At 39.6% G+C, this 24,483-nt stretch overlaps 1 protein-coding gene across 1 annotated transcript; it reads left to right on the top strand.

Annotated features, from left to right (window-relative positions):
- Positions 1–1,355: 1,355 nt before the first annotated feature.
- On the top strand, positions 1,356–22,913 carry LOC139737372 (sodium/glucose cotransporter 4-like). Its single transcript, XM_071648048.1, has 14 exons — positions 1,356–1,436; positions 8,233–8,304; positions 10,911–11,015; positions 11,304–11,363; positions 12,537–12,641; positions 12,996–13,182; positions 13,758–13,987; positions 14,698–14,833; positions 15,707–15,814; positions 17,958–18,108; positions 19,181–19,349; positions 20,541–20,756; positions 21,468–21,582; positions 22,708–22,913. The coding sequence occupies exons 1-14, from the start codon at positions 1,356–1,358 to the stop codon at positions 22,911–22,913; spliced, it is 1,941 nt and encodes a 646-aa protein (XP_071504149.1).
- Positions 22,914–24,483: the final 1,570 nt, after the last annotated feature.

Raw genomic sequence — 24,483 nt, forward strand, 5'->3', positions numbered from 1 at the left:
TTGAAATCATTATTCTTTTTAGTTAAGACCACTGACGTAACCTTGAGCATAGCACCATTAGATCGACGGAATGAATTATTGTAATTTTCAATTCTGCACATTTTCCCTCAACTTGATCTACAGCGGTAACAAATCCATAACCATAGTTGCCAACGAGATTATGATGTTATCACAAATGTAACATGCAAACGCAATATATCAGCAAAAGCACGAGGAACGACACGTTTGTTGAGCAGCTACACTAGAAGTGGACAATGGCATTTTTTTTTGGTTTTGTTTTGTTTTGTTTTGTTTGCTTTTTTTTTTACGCAGAGTGTAGTATAGCTCCATGGTTTTACCCAGGGAGGTGGAAGAGTTTTACCAGGGAGGTGCATGATGGAACTCTTCCACTTCCCTGGTTTTACGAATCCGAAAAAGCCCACCTCAGCTTTCTCGCCGGGCAGTTTTATTATGAAGGTCACTTTCACACGACACTCCACCATGACTGAAAAATAGGCTCCGCCTTACGTTTATACTACTAGTACATGTACTACAGTATTGATGGATTACTAGCTAGGGACCACCGTAAAGTGGACTCCACGTAAGGCCTATTATAATACCTACACGTCTTCTCACTTCTTGATGCAGTTTGGCCATGAAGAGACAGGTCAAATAGTAGCTCTTTTAAGGGGCTGTATCCATGCTAAGTAGGTACTCAGAAAGTCATATTTGGCAGAACTTGGTACATCATTCTGTACAATGTCGGATAATTGCCATGTTTGTTGACCAGAGCCACGTTTTGCCCCTTGCCACGCCCGAAATCTGTCTCCAGCCAATCAAAGCACGCGACGCTGGCTTTCCCCCAGCACGCCCCCTTTCCCTTCCTGTACCGATGTAAATACACTACACGCAGCTGCCCGAACGAGCGTATACGTCAGATTACGATTGCGAAGTGGCGGCAATCGCAGGCGCGCCCGACAGACGTTGCTCTGTTCTTTCATAGTTTACACGTGTTCTCGTTTATCAATTGCCCGCTCTGACGTCGTCATATAAGCATATTTTCTGCAATTATTTTTCATATACATCGTTTGCGGCACCGATGTCTTTGAGCATAATAGACGTGGATCCTCAGTCACCAACACAAACGATTCAACCTCTGCTCTCACTTGTGCGAGTCGGTTCAGCCTATTGTGCGTAAAACACGGTTTCATTCATTGATCAGCTCAGCTTAGCAGGCACCAGGGAGGCAATATAATCTACCACACGGTGGCAGAAATAGTATTTTTCTCTCATTGTGTTCATGCCAAAAGGCGCACACAATCGACGCTTTGAATCTCTACTTTCTGTACCGGTGTGCGACATTGTCATAGAAAAGCATGGAGGATCCGCGGTTGAAGGCTGCCGATATAGCGGTGATCGTTATTCACTTCCTCGTAGTTCTTGCTCTGGGAATTTGGGTGAGTACCACACAGAGTGAATATATTCGTTAATTAGGCAAAAGCATATTGGCTTAGGTGTATTTTCCACACCCCATATTTTGTTCGAGACTGATAGCGAAGCAGGAGGGCAAGTGACTGGACGGTTTCGCCGCGCCGGCGACGCCTTGGCTCCCCGTTCGTGTTTGTAACAGACACGAGACGGACAGAAGACTATATGATTATATTATCATGCAGGCAAAATTTCACATTGATTCGGGATTAGAATCTGCTGGTTATAGAATATACAGTGCATATAGGGCCTAGTACTTATTTGTCGGTATACCTCCCTGGTATAACTTAGAGAGGTATAGGAGAGGGAACATACACATGGTAGGCCTTACAGTAGCCCTAAATTTGCCTTCACGTGGCAAATTGGCATGCCTGATTGAATCAAAAAACTAATATTGCATGACGTTCTGCGAATGCGGCAGCTTTATGTGATCCATGCATGAACAGAGACCACACGAGATCCAGGGTTCGAACCTTGGATAGGTAGTTGCCTGTGAGTGTATCCGTGACATACAGACAATAAAGATGATCCTCTTTGGCATGATGTTCCTCTTGATCCACGTGGTAGACTGATTGATGATTGTGGCAGAATCCTCTTCCAGCGTGCAAACCTTAAACAGGGCAGGGAGGTGGGTTTGCGACTGGTGTAATTCCCAGATTCCCATTGTTGTTATTGACATATATTGTTATTAGCGTAGTCATGATAATAACTATGACTAATTTCATCAATATCACTATTATCAATATCATCCTCATCATTATTAATGAATGATGGTGATGACGAAGATGATGACACCGTCATGCCAGTATTATAGCTCGATTCATGTAGACCCTACAAATCATGCTAATGGCGACACATGTTGTAAAATATCATTGTTGCATTCTCTCCGTTGATTGTAACGTGACATAATATGGCGAAGTATTCTCGCTCCAATTATCAAGAGAATAAAAGAAAACAACAACAAAACAACAAACCCCAAACAAAGAAGAACGTCTGAGAACTACACACAAATTAAAGACTGTGGATGGATTTTTTTTTTCATCCTGGTTGAGCCGCCAAAGTTTATTTCAGTGTTTTAGTGACATCACACTCTTGATAACTGTTATTGCACCTTGGCTTACGCAGGACGCATTGTTTTGATCGCCTGCATATTGATGCATATAACAATCATACATATGACTCTACATCTTATTGAGGAGTCGCCGTGCCGCAGGAATTGCCGCATTTTTAAGAGGAATTTTCTCCACGTATACCCGCTGCTGAATGAAGTGCCTATAGCCTGAAAGACAAGGAAGATGAGAAAGGTGACTGCGCTTGTAGAAACAGTATTTGTTTTTGCTGTCCGCTCTACCGTACGAGAACGTACGGAGGAGATCGCGGCAGGGTCAATTGGTAATATTATGGTAATTGAACGCGCTCAATTGCGTCACACAGGTGATGAAAATTGATGAGAACCGGCAAGTGTTGTCATGGTATCCGATTGGGATGCGCGCTGATGCTGAAGCGATTTGTATATGGAAAAGAAATACAGGACATTCACTTTTACTATTTTTCACAATTATCGACAACAGCTTCGAGCGGAACAGGTGGGACGTGGAGAGCGAATTAATCTCCTTATTCTTCTGTGTATACATTCTGTCGTTATCATGGCCAACATGCAATGATTACATACATACATACATACAAACAAACATACATGCACACCTGCATGCACACATGCACATACTAGTACGCACACCATTTCTCTCCTCTTTCTGTTAGAGCGCACCACTGTATCGCCTGTATTCGCACGTGATGGAGTCTATGTTTTGATTGGAGTAAACGGTCGCGGACTTATTAGACGGGATTGCTTAGATTGATTTGTAACAGCAATCAAAATGGTGATCATGTTGATAATCCCAAAAACTGCTACTGTTTACTATTACTACCGATGATGACGATGACAATGATGATGATATTGATGATAATAACTGTAATGATGATAACGATTATAACAAAAATGATAACGATGATACTGTAAACGATAGCAATCATCATCATCCACATCATTATCATTATCATCATCTTCATCACCATCATCATTATCAAGAAATGATACAAAACGAGGAAGAAGAGCTAGGAGAATATGCGTTCGTTAAAGACATTTGGGCATGATTCAAGTAATATGTGCCGTAAGCTTTTCCATTGTTACTGCAACTGCATCTTCGCTTGGCAACGACTAGTGTTTCCCTAACTGCTCTACCACAAAAAGAAAAGAAAGAAATGAAGAAAAAGGAAGACATACCATACGGCTAACTTTATCGTCTGTGCGACGTGAGACACGCCCTATACAAAATCCTGCTGTTGAGTGGCAATTCTTAGCTGTCGAGTACTGAGCTAATCCCAGTTTGTTGGTTCCGCAGGTCACTGTATGCTTTCCCCCTCCTTTATACAAAAGTGAAAGGACTATCATCACAATACCTTGCGTATTATAGTCCACTCGTCAAGCGGTATGGATGTGTGTAGTCCGAAGGCTCGCCGTGGGCGTTGCCCCGTGTCGCCAACCAAAAAAGCCGGATCAGCCAGTGTCGTGTGTACATAAAAGCGTGAGGCCGTAAACCTTCAATTTACCTTTCTAATACCACTGTGCTTTGATGGGGAAGTACACTGACCTATAAAACAGTATGCAAATTGGACTTCGAGATTGGCAAAAAGACCAAAAATCTCCAAAACTCCAGTTGTGTTTGATTGGTTTGAGACGATTTCTTGTATTTAATGTTTTCCCTCTACAGTGAGTGTTTTACTCTACTCGATTCGAGTAGAGAAAGGAAGTATAAGTGGCATCATTGAATTGCTCTTTAGCAAAGAACATGCCGTAAATCAGTTCAGGAAGTTGCATACATGGTGATACTGTATTATTATTATGATTGTGTATAGGGTGATGCTGACTGAAAAATAACGTGTATGTTTATTATTATGATAAATGACATTCAATTTTGAGCATTCATGTGAGAATTCATACCAACTATGACTGTATAGTGAGATTACTGGTAATGTACTGGTTGATAATAAGTTGAGCAATAAACTCCTTTCTTCCCCATTAAATTATAGGCTTATTTCATTTTCTGAGACATCGAGCGGGCACTAATTTGGCTCCTTGAGAAGAAATGTAGAGCAATGTATGCCTTAACATAATTATCTCAATAATAATTCGAAGGAATTTGTTTTTTTTTTTCACTTAAAGTATTATTTTTGTGAAGATATTATTACAAAATTTAGTAACGTAGGGTAGTACACTACCGTGACACAGAAACATTGCAACATTCCCATCTATGGTGGCACATGCATTAAACCTAAGCTATTAAAATCATAAACTGTTCAACGGACTGCCCATTTTTCCTACACCTTCACTGATGAGATATAGGGCCTAATGTAATGTCTATGTGTTAAACTGATCTTTCTACATTCGCTGAATCCCCGCGGTGTTCTTGGGGAAGCTTTCCATCGAACTTTCCAGTTTGAAAGGTGAAATGAACGTCGGAGGAAGATGTGAATTTACAAACACTGCAGACATTGCATGGATGCATATCTCGTGCACCTTTTAGATTTAGATCGAATCCATACATCAGATAATGTTATGTTGACGTCACTGAAAGAATTTGATCAACCTGCCGTAAGTCGCGCGGTAGTTCGTGACATGACTGTACGACGACTCGGCGATCGAAGAGAGTGCAGCCCTGTTTACCCAGCCGCTCTGACGGAGAATTCCTCTTCTTTTCTTTGACCAGGCTGAACTTGGCGTCCCCATTTTCCGGAACTGGCTAATAGAACACTACAGATCTGCTTCATTTTGACGTTAGAGGAGTGATACACGAGCGGAAACGTCGTGCGTTTGCCTTGGGAGAAATGAATAGACGTAAAAACAATATGTGGGCTGATTGTATATACAACATCCTGCGTGGAGTTGGGCATAATGACATGCAATAACGTCACAGCTTCGTTCGCCGGCTGTTCAAGAGGCAATCGCAAGCGTGCCTAATTTAATCAATTTTTCAATTATTCAACATGCAGCTGTGAGCCTTCTCTTTAACCGACAGAGATGACTTAGCCATCAGTGTTTGATGCAAACGTTGATTTTACCATGCCACTGGCGTCACCCACAACAGAGCAGAATGATAGCTAAAGGTGCAACATCACTATTTACCGTGTAAAGGTATTTGCGCGGCAGTGGAAACTTCACAATATGAATACCGATAGGTGACGTATAATCACAAACAGGCGATGTTTTGAAGGGAGAAGAGGGAAAAAGCGGGAAATCCATCCTTTCGAGCCGTTCATCGATAGCGAACTTGACTGTCAAAATTGCCAAAGGGATGGTATAGTTTTGGTTGAGATGGGGATTCAGGTTCTAACTTTTTGCAAGATTGATAATTAGAAACCACTTATATCAAAATATTAAAGAGCACACAACTCTTAGAGGAACTAAAGGTTTATTTGATGAAAATCGGTTGTAGAATAGCTGAGATATAAAAAAGCACAAAATAAAACGAAGTGGTCCTGTAATAAAAGGTGGGACCCACCTCTTTTTAGGACCACTTTGTTTTTGGATATCTCAGTCATTTCAAAACCAATTTCATCGAATAAACTTTTGATTCTTCTTATAGTTGTATACATGCTATTTAATATTTCATATAAGCGGTTTCTGATTATCTCGCAAAACGTTGCAATCCTCCTTTTAAGCCCTCTATAAGAACAAACTTGATTGTGTGGATTCTTAAAAAAGAGATGGATTATATTACATCCGATTAGGCGTTTGGGGGGTACATTATCATTGTGGATATTAGGCACTTCATATAAGCACGTAACTTGGTGGGGCTTGACACTAACTTTTCTGTATGGTGACCAGTGCGGCCACTAAAATTTTCATTTTTGTCTGAAATTTTGGTAGCGCCCCCAAAAGAAATTTGGGGTGGCCCGAAATGAAAGCAAAAGCAACAATCCATTTTGAATAATGACCAATTTTCAGTGGCCCCAAACCACCGGGTCACCGCTAACTATAGATATCGAGCCCTGGTATATATATATATATATATATATATATATATATATATATATATATATATATATTATATACGTATATACCATGGACCATGTTACAACACGTATACCAAGGTGGTGATACCATCTTGCTGAATATGGTTCCTATGCAGTAAGCCTACGGTGAGGATTGAGCGCCAATCTATACCCTAATACTGACACATCACAATGTATGAATGTATAACTGCATAAACAATCAGACAGACAAGAGAAATAAAAAAGGGGGAGAAGTAGAGAAAGAGAGGAAAGAGAGAGAGAGAGAGAGAGGAAGAAAGACGGAGGGAGAGGGAGAGAGAGAAAGAATCTGTGAAAGAATCTTTTCAATAATTCAGACAAAAGCCTGTCGCCTGGAAGACCATGGTGTTTACATGCATGTGTGTTGGGTATTGAGACCTTTAGTGGTATTGTAAAAAAAAAAACCCTGCATTTTTGTTTTCTGCTGCGGACGTGGAGAACTTGAGCGACGAATCGGTGTATGTGTCGGGGGCATGGTCTCACGATAGAGCTACAAAGAGTCTTATAGCGAGAAGTCATAAGTATTAGTGGTGAGGGAGAATTCCCCGAATACATTATGGTGCCCAAAGCACAGATTTGCTCTAGCTGGCATTTTGAAGCTATCTACACTCTTGCGCAACCAGACGCCGTGCGACACTAACTTGTGTACATCAGCGACAGGGTTGTGTATAGTTATCTGCATATATATATATATATATTGAAACCTCCAGGTACTGATCGCTTTTACCAAATAATTTACCGTGAAAGATAATCGAAACATAACGGTTGTGTGGCAGAAATTTGTCCCAGCAATGATAACCATAGGTTTTCAACCCATGTATAAAGACTCGCAAAGACAACACTATAACAACAAAAAGATATGAGGACAGACAGATACAAGTAAGGAAGAGAAATAAGTAGACACACACACACACGCACACACACACACACACACAAAACTAACAGCAGAAGCCTTTAAGAGCACGCAGTATTAGAACGTTCGCGGCTCTTACCCTGTAAAAACATCGGTGTTAGATTTAACACCACGGGTGTTAAATCTAACACCGATCAAACTTCAATAAAGGACCACACCCACAGGTGTTAAAAATGCACTGTGATGGTGTTGAAAAGTGTTCACCTGACACTTCGTGGTGTTAATTTGACACTGTACCTGGTGTTATTTTGACACTGTACTGGTGTTAATTCAAAAATGACACCACACGGTGTTGATTTGATATTTGCTGGTGTTAATATCAATGGTTTAACACCCGTCCAGCTTCAATAAGGGACCACACCAGCTGGTGTTACTTTGGTGTAAATTTATTTTCACATTTTTTCAAAAATCTAGTATTCTAATGTAAAATTCTTGATCGTCTTGTTTAAATTAAAAATCAACAAGAAGTGCAGTTACTAAGAAACTCTTCAAAAACAGTTTAGAATTTGGAAATGACACCCGTAGGTGTTAATCTAACACCATAAATGAGCACCGAAAATTTAACACCAGCTCGGTGTTCACTATTTAACACCGGACTTTTAGCAGTGTATGGTCTTTGATTAAAGTGCACCAGTGTTGTTTTGTGTTCGTTTTTTTTTCTTTACTTTCAGCGTATAGACGTAATATCTGTGCATTATACTCTACTGATTAATCCATATCTGTTTTATCTTCCTTATACCGTCCTCCAAATCTCCTCGAAGTCGGCATGGAAATCTAATCGGAGCACGACCACTGGCTATTTCCTGGCTGGAAAAAGCATGAGTTGGTGGTTGGTGAGTATAATGATTGCTGCATGCTTTTGTTTGAACGTGAATCAGCGATTGGCTGAACTATCCCACGTGATAGCGTGAAAATTACATGTATACCATTGTACCTCCAGGAAGATAATACATTGTAGTTCATCCGTGTAAAGGTCGAAGGGTCATACAGCATTCCTGAGGTGAACACTGCTATAGAAGAGTAGACAATATTGGGATTTTTTTTTTAAAGATGGAGAATAATGTGTACTAGTGGCAAAATTTTCACGGTACTGTAATCATCAGTATATTGGTTGAAACTACTGTACATCATGCTTACCAGGAAAAAGGGAATTGAAGTCTGTGATGAAATAATGAACAGATGAGGTCGTGGTGTTGAGAAAGGCTTCATGATAAATCAAGGCAGGAAAAACTGCAATAGAATTTCAGTTGGAAGTTTGGATAATATTTGAAGCCAAAGCGAAACTCCGATCCTTGTTCTGGTTGACATAGAGTGAAATCAAACGAACTAAACACGAGACGTTTTACCAAATTCGAAAATTAGATGTACAGTATTTGAAGTTAATTTGAGTGTCGAGGAGTAAGTACGATCAAACAGACAGAAGAGGTAAAAGTTTTACCAAATTCGAAAATGAGAAAGGAAAAGTGTGGAGTCACGATCATATTTACAACCATGAAGTGGCTTTTTACTTTACCCCGTTTTTACGGAAGTTTCATCGAAATCAAAAGTCAAGGAACATCCAACAGAGGGATGGGGGAGACTGTGTGGTTTTAACCAGAGCTTGTTATGAAACAGCTATGTGGTTTCGAATCATAAGGCTAGTAAGTTGAAGCAAATGAGACAGGGGGATAGGATAGGGAAAGATCTAATCGACAATTTTTTCCAGCGACGTCACACAATCAAGAGTGCGAGGGTTTCGACGCGACTGTCGAAATCTGATTAAGATGTGATACTATTTATCAAGGCTTAGTTTCTTTCAGTGGTATACGTTTAGTAGACGATCCACATATATACGTGTATGTAGATAGTATCGTGTGCGTGTATAATGTATTATTATATTATTGATAGCATGTTTGCATAGACGGGCAGGAATATGTTAATAGCTAGATTAATTGATATGATAAACATATAGACCTATAGAATTTTGTACCTAATCGAGAAAGTTTTGCATTAAACACTGAATGCACTGTTTGTGTGTGTTTTCTTTTTTGAGGGCAGAGGGCATAAAAGGCCTATTTATATACTGAAATGCCTGTGCTTCAGCGAAGCATCGCTGCGCAAAGCACCGAAGAAAAGATGATTAACACGAGAGAAAAGTCTCGATGACAAGCACTTAAGTCGCTAAACCTAATCGATATGGTGTCAACGTGCTACGAGAATATCTCAGCCCCGTTTCTCCAGTACGCCACATGCTATAGATGGCAACCATGTATGCTTCGGAGCAAGAGGATTATTTCGCCACCCGTCATCTGCGTCATCGGGGCTTGCAGGGCTTGTTTGGGTTGGGAACGACGTCGGTGACGTAGGCGAGCGCCTTTATACCGCCCAGGCGACGACTTCCAAATTGGAATTTAAAATTGCTCCCAGATGTGCGTGACAAATCCCGTATAGTGGTCATATACCGGACACTGCTAGGCGTTTGTCTGTGACTTCTCCAAAGCCTATTCCCTCTTCTCTTCTCTCTCCCTCTCTCCCCCTTCCCTCCCACCCCCTTTCTCTCTTTCTCTCCCTCCCTCTCTCTCCTTATATCCTATCTTTTCTTCCCCTTTCTCTCCCCTCCTCTGTCTCTATCTTTCTATCTATCTATCTATCTATCTATCTATCCTATATCCTTATCTATATCATGTATTTATCAATGAAAGATTAATATCTTGTTCACCTCTCTTTCTAATCTAATCACCAATCTACTTATATTTTATAGTATCATTTCATTCATCTATCTATCCAGCCATCTATTCATCTATATTTCTATCTAGCTGTATACGTCTATCTGTCTATTCATCCATCTATCTCTTTCGTTCCTCTCTATACTCAAAACAAAGCTTTCGTAAGTAAAAGTCAGTAGCCAGTCTTTCGAAAAGTGTACAGTGTACTACGATATAGCTTTACTGTAGCAACTTCTGAGCTTTCTATCTTTTTTTTTCAACATTGTGCAAAAGTAAACAATGGATCTAGTTCAGATGTTTCAAATCAGCCTATAGTTAAGCTAATCAACATTAGCAAATTCTTCGCTGCTGCTCAATAAGAAAGAAAGAAAACAAAGAGAAGGAAGAGCCTGTAACAGAACAAGGTTTAAAATCCGCGTTTCATTCTGTCCTATTTAATTCACAAGTTTTTGTGTGGTCAGTTTGTCCTAAAAGGCCTCACGATTTTTCTTTTTGTCAGAATTCTTCTCAATAATTTTGATTATGCTCCCACATGAGCGTCTAGAAGCTTAACTCACGGCTGTTTGACAGTTTTATGTGTAATGGTGAGTATCAGGTTGAGTACAATAACACGTAAAGTGTGAACGGTTTATACAATGTGTTAGAGGGCATGATAAGACGAAAGAATGTTCCTTGAATTATTTTGATAAGATACACTTTATCAAATTTCCTATGATCTTGCCAATATTTCTTAGGTCGGTCTTTCGTTGTACGTCAGCAACATTGGAAGCATTCATTTCATCGGGCTCAGTGGAACGGCTTCAAACAATGGAATCGCCGTGATCTCCTACGAGTTTCACGTAAGTCACTTTCGTATAGCGTTTCACATTGACGCTGGCTGAGAAAGACATTTCTTCAAACAGATATAGTGGAGTATACGTCAACGTTTCTCAACCAAGTTCACACTGATTTTGCACGCAATAGCCGTGACGAATCTAATGTTTCTACACCAAATGCATACATTTCGTTTAGGATTCTTAGGAAGAGTATGAATGGATGTGAACACAATTTAATGATGAATTTATTCATCAATGTGAACACAAAGTTACAGATGAATTTATTCGTCCTGTGATACCTTTCTGTTGCAGGGACTTTTCTGCTTATTGTTGCTGGGATTCATCTTCATGCCGATATACATTACTTCCGGGGTAAGTTTCGGTCCAGTAGCAATTAGAAATAAAGATACCACATTATATAAAGGTGATTATGTTTGAAATGACTCTGATTATAAATGTAATCGGTCTAATAAATGTTTTGTCTTGGTTATAGCCGATTACCACATTGCTTATTATGTACCTACGACATTGCTATTTCGTTAATTGACATAATGATATAATTTTGCTCTTACGTCGAAGGAGAAATGGCAGGTTGCCAACCTCAATATGGTTATTATAAAACTATTCGACAAAGAGAAGAAGAGATTAGATAAAGATACCAAAGACAGAATATATATGTATATTTATCTGTACTCATATCTATCGATTGGAAGGTGTTGTTTGATTTCAGGTCTGGAAAATTATTTAATTAAAAAGTAAAGCATTATAGTTTTAAGTTATTACATAGAATTTTACCTTTTAAAGAAAATTTAGTGCAATGGGAAATTACGTCAGACATGATTTGTAAGAAATGCAGCGAAGCTGAATCAATTTGGCATGTTTATATTACACAGATACGAAGTTATATTGGAAAAGAATAACAAAGTTTATATGCAATTATTTTCATATTGATATTACGGTGGATGGGCGAATTATATTAACAGGATTTAATGTAAGAGATAAATCTTTGGTGTTGTTGAATTTAATGTTAGTTTTTGCCCAATGTACGATTTTTCGTTTGTATATACAGAGCAATTATACAACAAAAGTAACAAATGTATATACGCATTATTGAAAGAATTTAGAAAAGAGCTCACTATAAATTTGATTTTTTTTTGTTAAAAAATGTTATTTGATTTCAAGAAAAGACAACTTTATGAATTAGAGCAGAAGATGAATCATAAGAATTTGTGAACTTTTTAGATATATGAAATGAAATAAAGTCCCTCGAAGGAGTATAAAGAAGAAAAAAAGAACACCTCAAGATGGTTATTAAAACTATTCGACAAAGACAAGTAGAGATTAGATAAAGATACCAAAGACAGAATATATCTGTATATTTATCTGTATTCATATCTATCTATCTATCTATCTATCTATCTATCTATCTGTGCTATAAGAATTTTTTTCTTCGTAAATGCTCATGTATGCATAATGTAAGGTGTATAGATTTATATAACCAAATGCTATTCATACAAACCTGTGATGTCCTCCTGGCCGTGGCAGGTTAGTACGGTCCCCGAGTACCTCCAGCATCGGTTTGGTGGATCTCGCCTTCGTGTCTCTCTCTCCGTGGTCTCCATCGTCTTCATCATCATCACCACCCTCGCCGTGAGTTCAGTCTTACCATCATTCCGTTTGCCCAACTTTGGCAAAAAGGGGAACCAGTGAACAAATCGATAAACCAAACTGAACGTGATTGATTTTTACCTTCGCCGAGTGGGTTGCGTTTTGCCGACGTTTGTTTAATATTTGTTCGCTTTTTTGTCTTTTACGAACTTAATGCAAAAAAAAAAAAAAAAAAAGATGAGAACGGATTTAGCCAGATTTTTCAGGAAAGGTCAGAAACTTCCCAGTAGCTGTCATCTTCTTAATGTGTAATCTATTAATGTGAATTTCGTCCATGACGCGCTATGCGTCTCCATGGTAACCCCTCTATGTTGCCCCTTTCATCTCATCCTGTAGTCGGAGATGTACGCTGGCATCGTGATCATACAACAGGTGCTTGGATGGAACCTCTACCTCTCCATCATTCTGCTCCTCGTGATGACCACTGTTTACACGATGGCTGGAGGACTGACCGCAGTCATCTACACGGACGCTCTCCAGTCCGTCATCATGATCATCGGCGGCTTCATCCTCTTCTTCATCTGTGAGTTCACCACTATTTAGACTATTAAACAGGTCAAAATAGAGCTTGACTATACATTATGATTGCTATGATGATGATGATAATGGCGACAATGATGATGACGTCGGCGACGATGATGATGATGATGACGGTGCTGGGGATAATGACGATGATGATGACTGATAAAGTTATGATAGTGATAATCATCATCATCATCATCATCATCATCATCATCATCATCATCATTGTCATCATCCAATGAGGGATAGATGAGAAATGAGAATGAAGGAATGCCAGGGCCTTCATTTAAGTGCGACGAACCTTTAAAGACTATTGATAGAGAGCGAGGCAGTGAGAGGCTTGGTGAAAGTGTACAATGTGGCAGGAAATTCGTACTGCTGAAGATGATGATAGCATATAGATACAACTTAATCAGCTCTCTCTTTCTCGGGAGTGGCTTTCCATTCTCTCGATGATCAAAACTGTTCTTGCAGTAACTGTTGCTACTATGTTATTGTAGGTGCATGAGTGGCACTTTATTAATGGCACTATGATATTACTTGTTTTTATTTACCGTGTTTCGTTCTGACGAGCAGCCATGGTCAGAATCGGCGGCTTCGATGAGCTCCGAAGCGCCTACCTTAACGCCATCCCCAACTCCACCATCCAAGAGATGCATCAGAATCCTGGCAATGCGACCCTCTGCGGGGTGCCGTCCACTAACGCCTTCCATATCTTCCGCCACGCAGGCGCCGGGGATTACCCCTGGCCTGGCGTCGTCTTCGGCATCTTCCTCCTCTCGGCTCAGTATTTCTGCACCAACCAGGTATGCCCCATAGAGGCCCTTTATAAATAGATCGAAGTACTCTGGCGTGAAAAAGGTGCAAAGATAGGCAACATCAATTTATACATTGGTGAAGAGAACTTGTGAACAAATACCTTATAAATGGATATCTCGCTAAATGATTCACCATCCTGTTGAGAGAAAAGAGGAACGTCGCTGAGCAGAGATATCCTGCTTGTAAAAAATCACTGACTTTAGATTGAAGACTGTATGCTGTAAACTTGCGTATTATTGAGCCGCTTTTATTACCTTGTTTTTGTCGTTGTTTTATACCCGGCAAACAAGACTTTGAAAACATGACAAAGGACAGACATAATACGAAGGTGATGTGTACAGTCTCATAGTTACAACAATTCAGTACGATCATGACGATTATAGAATCTGAATTTCCAGAGTGAAGGTGATTATAATTGAAATTATGGCTGAGATCAATGTTACTACCAACCTCTTTCATATAAACAATGATAAATAAATAATGTTTGGTAATCATATTGTCGAACTTTCATATAGGCGAAGCCCTAGATAGCGTGATAAGCATGACACTTAATTGTACACTGTATTGAAATGAAAAAGGGGGACGTAGCAGCATTTACCAACGGGAATGAGTCAACTACGGAACAACGATGCTAACAACACGATTGTATAATGGTTTGCCGTCTATTTGTGCTGTTTATTCTATCCGATCACTGTAGTTCCTGGTCCAGAGGTCCCTGTCGACCAAGAACTTCACTCAGACCAAAGCCGGGACCGTCCTAGCTAGCTACCTCAAAGTTCTCCCTCTGATTCTAATGATCTACCCAGGCATGATCAGCCGCGCCCTCTGGCCCGGTAAGCAACCATGCAAGGAGATTGATTGTCAGACTTTTACATTTGAACATAAGTTAGCTATACTGGATACAGATTTTCAGACGTTATAGTGATTGGGATTAGGAATAAGAATGTTTTCTAAGGTTATAACAAATTACAGTGGACAAGGATGATGGCATAACAGCTTCATCATGAGAATGCGTCAGTTGGGGCTCTCAAGGAAGCAGAACGAAAGAAGAAAGCATGCATAAATTGTCTACGGTAGAGATACTATGATATTGTACACTCGAAAAGGACAGCAATTTATGGAATGAAGATGTCATTGATGCCTCTCTACAGTACAATGACAGTTCGGTGGTCGCTGCAGTCATTTCATGATATGCAAATTATGTGAGGTGATAATGTGGAAGTCTTTAGTCTTTCATTTATAATATATATACATATACATATATATATATATTTTTTATTTTTTTTTGAGGGGGGGGGGGGGGAAGGGGCGCTCACTGGTGCTAATTTACGGACCAAAAAGAGGATTTTTATCATGTTTTGAACATACTGAAAATGGCGAAGTGATTATCTGGTAAAGATGTAATTATAAGGAGATTTAGCAGTGACGATTTTGTAAAGAGAGGGAAGTTTTGCTGCTGAAATATATAAATTACGAATGATTTGATAATTTTGTTAATGAAGGAAAACCATTTGGAGAAAGTAGTGAGGGTTTGATACCATCATCGTCTGCTGCAGTTTACATAGTGACCGATACCACGACTTTTTTAGTAGCTGTTAACTTAAAAAAATTATACAGCTCCCGTGAGCGGCCTGTGATAAGGATCATCCATTCATTTATTTTGTTCATAAAATATGATTCATTTATTTTTATTCATAAAATTTCAGATGAAGTAGCGTGTCAGGACCCCGAGCGTTGCATGGCTGTGTGCGGAAACCCGAATGGCTGCTCTGACATCGCATACCCACGACTTGTGCTGAAATTGATGCCAACTGGTAAGGCCAATATTTCTATCTGCCGCATTCAGCTACATTATTTCATTATGTCGCTTCGGTCGTCCAATTCAAATAGCGTTGCCTATTATGTTTGCATTCCTTTGTTAACAAATGAGTATATGAATATAAGAACGACCCAAGTCCATGGAAGACCATTTCGAGTAAACTAAAAAAAACTTCATATCTTTTTTGTTTGTCCAATAATATTCTATTTAACTGTGATGGGAAGGCAACATTGTATATACAAATTAGAACATATACCATTATGACAATTAACATTAACATTAATTGTGGAGACGCCATTTTGTGTGATGGACTTGGGTCGTTCTTTGATTCATATGGACTTGGGTCGTTCTTTGATTCATATACATGAAATTCTGCTATAGAGATAAGAGAAGGACGAGAGAGGGCGCTATAATATGAATGTAAGAATGACCCAAGTCCTTCATTCTGACATTCATATAAGATTTTAACTCATTTATTTCAGGCACTTCCGGGGGTAATTAGGATTTATCATTTATACACAAGATGAGTCCATGCATAAGCTACAATTTCCCATGTCAAACTGAATTTGGCCAAAAATTGGACTTGGGTCGTTCTTATATTCATATACTCAAATGTTTTCTTTGGGGTATAGAAGACAGGCGAGTCACCTTTTCTTGCCCCTGGAAGCCCTGTTTGTTATGTCATGATTGAGTCATTTTCATTTATGCTTTGTTGCCGTGTTATGATTTATTTTGTTATTTTATTTTTCATGCTGAATCAAACTTGATTTGTGACTGTCTATATAAAGACTTCTGAAATGCCGAAATCATGTATTGTAGCGACAACATAGTTAGATAAACACGTTGGACATTGGACACTTAGGTCAGATTTTGAAGAGAAACTGTACACCATAGATGAGATAGATTAGTCACAAAAGTTATGATTATATCTCGGTAATAGTTTGCCATGGTAACATCAATTTGAAAGAGGGATATTAGCGAATGAGAGATGTAATAGCATAGTGGGTGCTATTCACCATATTCGGGTTTTTTTGTGTGTGTGGGTTTTTTTTTTTTGGGTGTACTTCGAGTAATTTCGACTCTGTTATTAAAATTGCGACGGTTTGATGTATTAACCCTCACTAGGCCGGGCTATTTAGGTAGTTGATAGAGCCGGGGGGGGGGGCCTCCCAGGCCCCCCCCCCCCCCCCTCCAGATCTCGGCCGTCGACCGCGCGATCGCGACGAAAATTGGCACACACATTGTCTATGATGTAATCTAAAATACCATGAAGTTAATTTTTCAAAAAATCATCGTTTATGCTAAATTATGCTAATTTATGCATATGATGCACAAAATCAGACTAATTGGTATAAATCACAATATAATGCTCAAAACAGGCACATTTTTTGTGTAAATATTCTTTTTAGTGTCCTTAGCAAATGTAATAAAAAAATGTGATATCAGAAAAAAATTCTAAAGTATTTTATTGTTTTTTTGAATTTCTTATGTATTTCTTTGTTTTTTCGACTTTATGTTTTTCATTGTTTTTTCGATGAAATTTGTCCGCGACATCGCTTCGAACAAGAAAATATGTTATTCATTGATTTTAATCAATAAAACACCAAAATAATCATGCTTTTATGAAATTTGCCAGTAATCACAGTTTGCATTGAAATTGTACACGAATTAACGTTTTTGAGCTGACTTGATTTTTGGTCTGACATGCATGTACATATTTATGCGTAACTTCGGAACCGCGCGCCCTTGCGTCACAAATTTGGTGTCAAAAGATGCGGGAGACTCGAAAGAAAAAAGTCATGAAACGTCGCGGCGATAGCTTTTTGCGATTGCAATACATCGCGCGGAACGTCGAGGGGGGGGGGGGGGCCTCGGAGGCCCCCCCCCCCCCCCCCGGCCTAGTTAGGGTTAAATTAAAATAACAGTTATGTTGTATATTCTAATAAGAATAGAAAGATAAATCATGTATTGTTATGATCATAAACTTTTTATATTCCCCTCGAAGTATCGTATGATAATGCTATAAGATGCAAGGTAGAGAGACAAACATAAAACCTAATCTAACGAGATACGGAGCCACAATCCAGATTGATTAAAGACGAAATTTATGCTCTGCTGCTAAAAAACCTTTATTCCAGGTCTAAAAGGGTTAATGTTCGGTGCCATGCTGGCTGCGCTCATGAGCACGTTGACATCCGTTTTCAACAGCTTAAGCACCCTCTTCACCATGGACGTATGGACCAAATTTCGGCCCCTGGCCAGAGAGAGCGAGCTTCTAATTGTAGGAAGGTTTGTATCATATAATTGCGCTGTATGCATTATGTCTGTTTTGGTTGTTTATAATATATTTGTCTCTATGTTTGCCAGTTCGATGATGTTTTTGCAGGTGTGGTTGTTGTAGTTTTTTATGATGCCACTTGTGTTGTCTTAGAGAGAAAGATGGGTCGGGTTGCATGGGGAGCGTACTTTGATGGGGAATTTCAGACCAAATGAAAGTGTATGATCAATAAGTTTCCACTTATTGCCACGCAGTATAGGTAAATCTATGCAAAGAGATATTTGTCAATATTAGACGATGGCATTACCCTTTTGCAGATGTTGATATTAAACACATCTGCCCCCTCCCCATATTGCAAGATCCCGGACCTTATGGCTTTAGACTGTGTTATGGCTGTAGATGATTATAGAATTTAAACTCCTCTGTTCTTAATCAAGATATCAAAAAATGTTTATCATTATTTCTTTTTCGCAGTCATTTCAGAATGTTCGTTACCTTTTTTAGCACATCTTTAAGATATCAAAACCCCGCCAGAGTGAAAGATCAGATGCCTCCTTGTTTTGAAGAGCAGAATGCACACTAGAAATAATCAGGTACCACTCACTCCTCAGCAAATCTGGTGGCTGTCTGTAATAATTAATGTGATTCTATAATCCAAACGGTCCATATAAGTCCAATCAAATCAAGTCAGGCCCAGGTGCTAACTTTTCGCAATGACGGTACCAAGGCCTATATCTCGTGTAGTTGTTGCATTTACCACTATGAGCCTGTGCAATTTCCGTGATTCACTGCTACAGTTAGAGTACCGAAGTGACGATGTCTTTTGATATAGCTTGGGTTGTGAAACCATGTGCGAGCCCCATGGTTAGCAACAATTACATAGTGTTCACAGAATCGGTATTCTGGCCAGATGATGCTGTTTGAGAACAGTTTCCATGGCGATAAATGCCTGTGACATGACACTTCGGTACTCTGTTTGGGTCTAGGGCAATTACCCCCTGGGCAATTATCCTGTAATGGACACTCCCCTGATCCTAACCCTATGATGTACGTTCAACATGACTACCACCTGTTCGCCCGTAGGACCAGTACTGGTGTCATGGCCATCATCGCGGTGCTGTGGCTACCTCTCATCCAAGCTTCAGGAACGGGGCAGCTCTTCGTCTACATCCAGTCAATGACGTCATATTTGACTCCACCCATTTTCGCTGTCTATGTGGGAGGAATGTTTTGGGAGCGCATCACCGAAAAAGTAGGTATACCGGATTTAAAAGTAGTTTCAGATTGTTTAATGTCTTGTTTTATTCATTCATTTTCCTGTAGTTCTGTTTTCGGTTTTTTTTTCTTTTGATTTGCAGTAATATGTAATCGCGTATAGTCTTCTAGGTTTACTGATATGAAACATTGTTTATTAGTCGCTATCGATAATTTTGATACGAAATCATTGTTTGATGGACAGGGTACCTTTTCAGGTGAATGGGCTTGAGATATTTGGTTGGTAAGCAATATTTAGAAAGCCTCTTCCAAAGTTTTCAAAATTTCATTGGCAAATCATCTCTTTCGTAGGATTTTCCGTTTTACTCAATTGTTAAAGAAACAGCCTTTTATCCACCCCCATCGCTTTGTGGACAAAAGAAAAAGACAGAAATATGATCGTAAAATTTGCAGTAATTTCATGCAACCCCTAAACTTGAAAAACTTGAAGTACTTCAATATAGCATATTTTCAATGAGTGTTATACATCCTTTGGTTTTTTTGTGTGTCATCATGCAATTAAAAGAAAAATGTTGTGCACCCTGTTTATGTTTTTGTGTCCAAACAACTAAAACATTTACATCTTCCAAGCCAACTGTTGACCAAAGTTCTTTCTTTTGAAACTAAACGACATTGTTCGTGAGTGTCTTTCCTAAGAAGCAATAATGAAAATATTGATAGATAATCTAAACTGATTGGAATCGTTTTTGTTTATTCGTTACATAAAACATGCGCTCGATGGAGGTGCGCGTGCCATGACATTTTGTGACAAAATATTCACTTTCATTTCATTTCATTTGATTTCATTTATTGGTTTCGGCAACTTTTTTCATGAACATATACTTACAGAAAACAAAAAAACCACAATAAGATATAAAACTAAGGGCAGGTCCTCCATCTTGACTTCATGATATAATTATGGCGTACTACGCGCTTGAATCAAGGAGTAAATGTAGATTGTATTTTCTATTACGGAATGTTTGATTGGGTTGCCAGGGTTGACACAAGAAGCAAACCTTGAAATCTTGACAACATTATGGGATAAATCTATAATCTGCATTTACTTTCTTAATAAATTAAGAGATGCAGGTGCATGTGCATAACGGATAGTGTACTGTTATTGTTCTTTATGGAATCTACAACTAGTTTGCATCTTTCATAAACTAGTCTTACCTTGCTTTTCCATCAGGGTGCCTTCTACGGCCTGCTTTCGGGTGTGGTCGTGGGCGTTCTCCGCATGGTGCTCGACTTCGTGTACACGAGTCCCGGTTGTGGACAACCCGACCACCGGCCAGAGATCGTGAAAAACTTTCACTACCTGCACTTTGCCTGCGTGCTCTTCGCCGTGACACTCCTGATGATCGTCATTATTAGTCTCTTCACGGAACCCATCCCCAGCGAGAAGGTGATTGATTGGTCTTGTTCTTGCTTGTTTGTTGGTATCGTTCCGATCCGATATCCACACAAGGGGGCCTGGGTCTTGTTTCAAAGTCTACACACATTATCTAGAGTGGGTGTCATGAGGGCTGGCCAAAGGCACCTTGAAGGGGAAATGGTTTAGTGTATGTTATTCGCTGAGTGGAAGCGAAGGAAACCAAACATCGCACACACTATATAAATGGCAAGACATTAATTTTTGTTTGCTCATTCATTCATTCATTCATTAATTTATTCATTCGTTCGTTCATTTAATTAATTCTTTATTCCTTTACTTTTTTACATATTCATTCAGTAGTTTCAGCATTTGTTTACGATGATAAAAGTGGGTGATTAATCATATTCTCATGTATATAAAGTGTCAAGTCTACTGAAATAAAATGTATGTAAAGTCTCCTGGGCTCCTAAAATTATGTTGATAATGGAATGGACACACACAAATGCGCACACACATTCATTATACACACACAAGATCACGTGCACAAGAAAAAAAAAAGATCGGAATTGCGAAGAGCTTATAGTCACTCGTGAAGACATTTCAAAATCAATGATATTCTGTGTACACAATCAAATTCAAATGCAGATTAGAGTTTCGATTTAAATGTGAGGCCTTTACTTACAAACTTAAAGCACTTCCTCTTTCAACGGTCAGAATTATGTTCTGTTCTTGTCCTCGCAGCTCGTACGTCTCACGTGGTGGACGAGACACAGCAAAGCTCCCCGAGAAGCAATGCCTGAAACTTACAACCCCGTCAACTCAGAGAAAATAGCCAACCATCTGGACATCGAGGAAGGTATTTACACATTTTTACTTTGTCTATACCGGGTGTCCCAAAAAAAAAGCGGAACGGTGGATTTTCAATACCTTGCGTTCTAAAAGTTACATATTTTTTGACGTCATTAGAAAGAGCATGTTCCGCAGAAGACAATGATACCACAATCATTAAATTTGGTTCAGTACTTTTTATTCTACGCCAATTTCTGTAAATGCAGTTATTTTCAAATTTCGCCGGATTATGAGATAATAATTTGGGTGCGACGAGCGTACCATACGGTGAATATTGTGTAAGCTCGTTGATCCATGTGAACAAAAGATACACCTTTCGCATTGGGCGCGCACACACACACAGACAGACAGACAGACACACACACACACACACACACACACACACACACACACACACACACTGTTTTTTGCTGGCCCGCGCCCATTGTTTGTTGACATGGATCACCGAGCTCAGACAATATTCACCGTATGGATCGCGTGTCGCGCTCAAATTAGTATCTCATAAGTCGCCAAAATCCGGCGAAATTTGAAAATGACAGCATTTACAGAAATTGGCGTAGAATTAAAAGCGCTGAACCGAATTTAATGATTTTGGTATCATTGTCTTCTGCGGAAGATGCTTTTTTTAATGATGTCAAAAAATATATCACTTTTAAAACGCAAGGTACTGAAAATCCACCGTTCCGCTTTTTTTGGGACACCCGGTATACGGACCATATCGCAGTTTTCATCCCATTGAATCTGCAGTGGTAAAAAGTTTTATTTTTGTTCGTTGTTTATAGCTTCGCTTCCAGTTTCTGATCATGACTGTTGGGCATTCAACGTGAAAGTGTTGTTCTGATAGGCTGCAGTATATTGTTGACGAGTGTGTGTCGATCGTGTTTAAAAGGCTCAATTAGTTAGAGGCGCGTGTGGAGAGAAAGGTTCAATAGCACAATAAGTAGTCAGAGTATAGATCCTTCACAGATTGATATCGAGTTCACACTCTTGGTTTCGTTTTCCTCTACTTTTCATTCTATTTCCCTTCACTCCGTCTATCTCTGTCTCTCCTACGGCTCTCTAAAACCCTCCTCTTCTTCTCCGTTTTCTTCCTCGTCATCAACCTCGCCACCACCACGACTTCACCCTGTAGTGGAGATCAAGAAGCCGTCCATGTGCCGCCGCGTCTTCAACATCATTTGTGGTATCTCTTCGGCCACGCCCGAGGACCAGCCGACACCGGAGTCACTGGAAAAGATGCGATCCCTGGAAGAGACGCCATTTTGGCGGCGAGTGATGATCGCCAACCTTATCATCGCCATCGGGTTCGGTGTCTTCCTTTTCGCCTTCTTCGGCTGAATGCTTTCGATTTTATTCGCGGATGATCACGGAGCATCAGGCAGGAGTGATGATGTCAATATACTCCTATTTTTCTCACCACATTGAAGAATGTACATTTATAAGAGTATTTTGCAGGGTAATTTTATGGGAACGTTTAAAGGAATTATCTCCTTATCAATAACAAGATTTGGAAAGGAAGACAAACTTATATTTAAAGTGAAGACATGATCACTGTCTGAAAGACTGAAATATGTTCAATTGAGTATTACTGCTTGTGGATACACACATGCGAAAGAAAAAGAGCGTAACTGTGTCACATTTTGTATATATCAAAATATACCTCATTACTTGAAGACTAAGGTGTCTTTACATATCTTTTTGTTATAGCCATCACGGGTAGCCATCTTTCTAGAAGAATGCACGTACATTATTGTATAATACCCGAAAGAAGAAACACACAGAGGAACGAAAACTAAATTTAATTTGATTTAACATTTCGCGCACCTTCGGTACAATGAACAATATTCATTATGAGCTCGATTAATTTTCTTTCGCATTATAGCCATAGGATAGCATTTAGTATGCGGTGTATCAATCTTTCAGTGTCTTGATAAGGACAATTATGAAACTATTTTGTGGAGTCGACTAAGGACATGAAGCGTGTGGGAGACCTACATAGTATGCTCCACGAGCAGTATTTCGCGCCATCGCACAAATTTATTCTGGTGTTGCAAATTGCTGTCTGCTTAACATTAACTCCCGTCCTTTTCAGGTCGAGTGTATGCATCTCGTACTAATCAATACCAGAGTGCCATGGGTCGTAATATCATGACTTTCAGTTTTTGCTAAAGATCATGAGGTTGTGGAGTTATTGTCATGACTGCACATGTGCAGTAAAGACAGGAATAATTTCTATGAAGATTGGTATAGCATATTCCCGATTGAGAAAGAATTACTGTCCAACTGCCATCACATGAGGTGATACTTATGATATATCTTTCTTTATCATCGTTTTAATGAAGATATGAATGATACTTAAAAGTGGGTATCTCATCGGACTGGAGACTAGTTGGCGACCTGGTGGAGACTCGAGTCTCCTCGGTCGCGCAGTGGTCGCGGAGACGTCTCCGAGACGTCTCCTGGAATGCAGGTCGCAAGAGTCGCAAGAGAATAAAATTTGTTCGATTTTTTTTTTTAGACTCTTTCTCAGTCTCCTTGCAGCTAGCCACAATGACGTCTCCGCAACGTTTTCTAGTGGCGGAAAAGTCGCGGAAACCAAATTTATTGGCGAGGTCTACAAGACGTCTCCGCAACTTTACGGAGACCCAGCTTTGGCGACCTACCGGAGACGTCTGCGACTGAGAAGATGTCTCAGAGACGTCTCCGCGACTTCTGGGCAAATAAATCATTACCTAATTTGGAGACGTCTCTTAAGTCGCCGTGGAGCCGCCTTCTTGGTGAGCGCGCAAGGCATTTGGGGGTTCTTTCGAGTCGCACGAGTCGCGGCGAAGCCTCCTCCGATGAGATACGCCCTTTAATAGTGATGATGATGATGATGATGATGATGACGACGACGATGACATATTTC

The sequence above is a fragment of the Diadema antillarum genome, unplaced genomic scaffold, assembly GCF_040938485.1.
Source record: "Diadema antillarum isolate AM-2024a unplaced genomic scaffold, OU_Dant_1.0 seq00000690_RagTag, whole genome shotgun sequence".
Classification (NCBI taxonomy): domain Eukaryota; kingdom Metazoa; phylum Echinodermata; class Echinoidea; order Diadematoida; family Diadematidae; genus Diadema; species Diadema antillarum.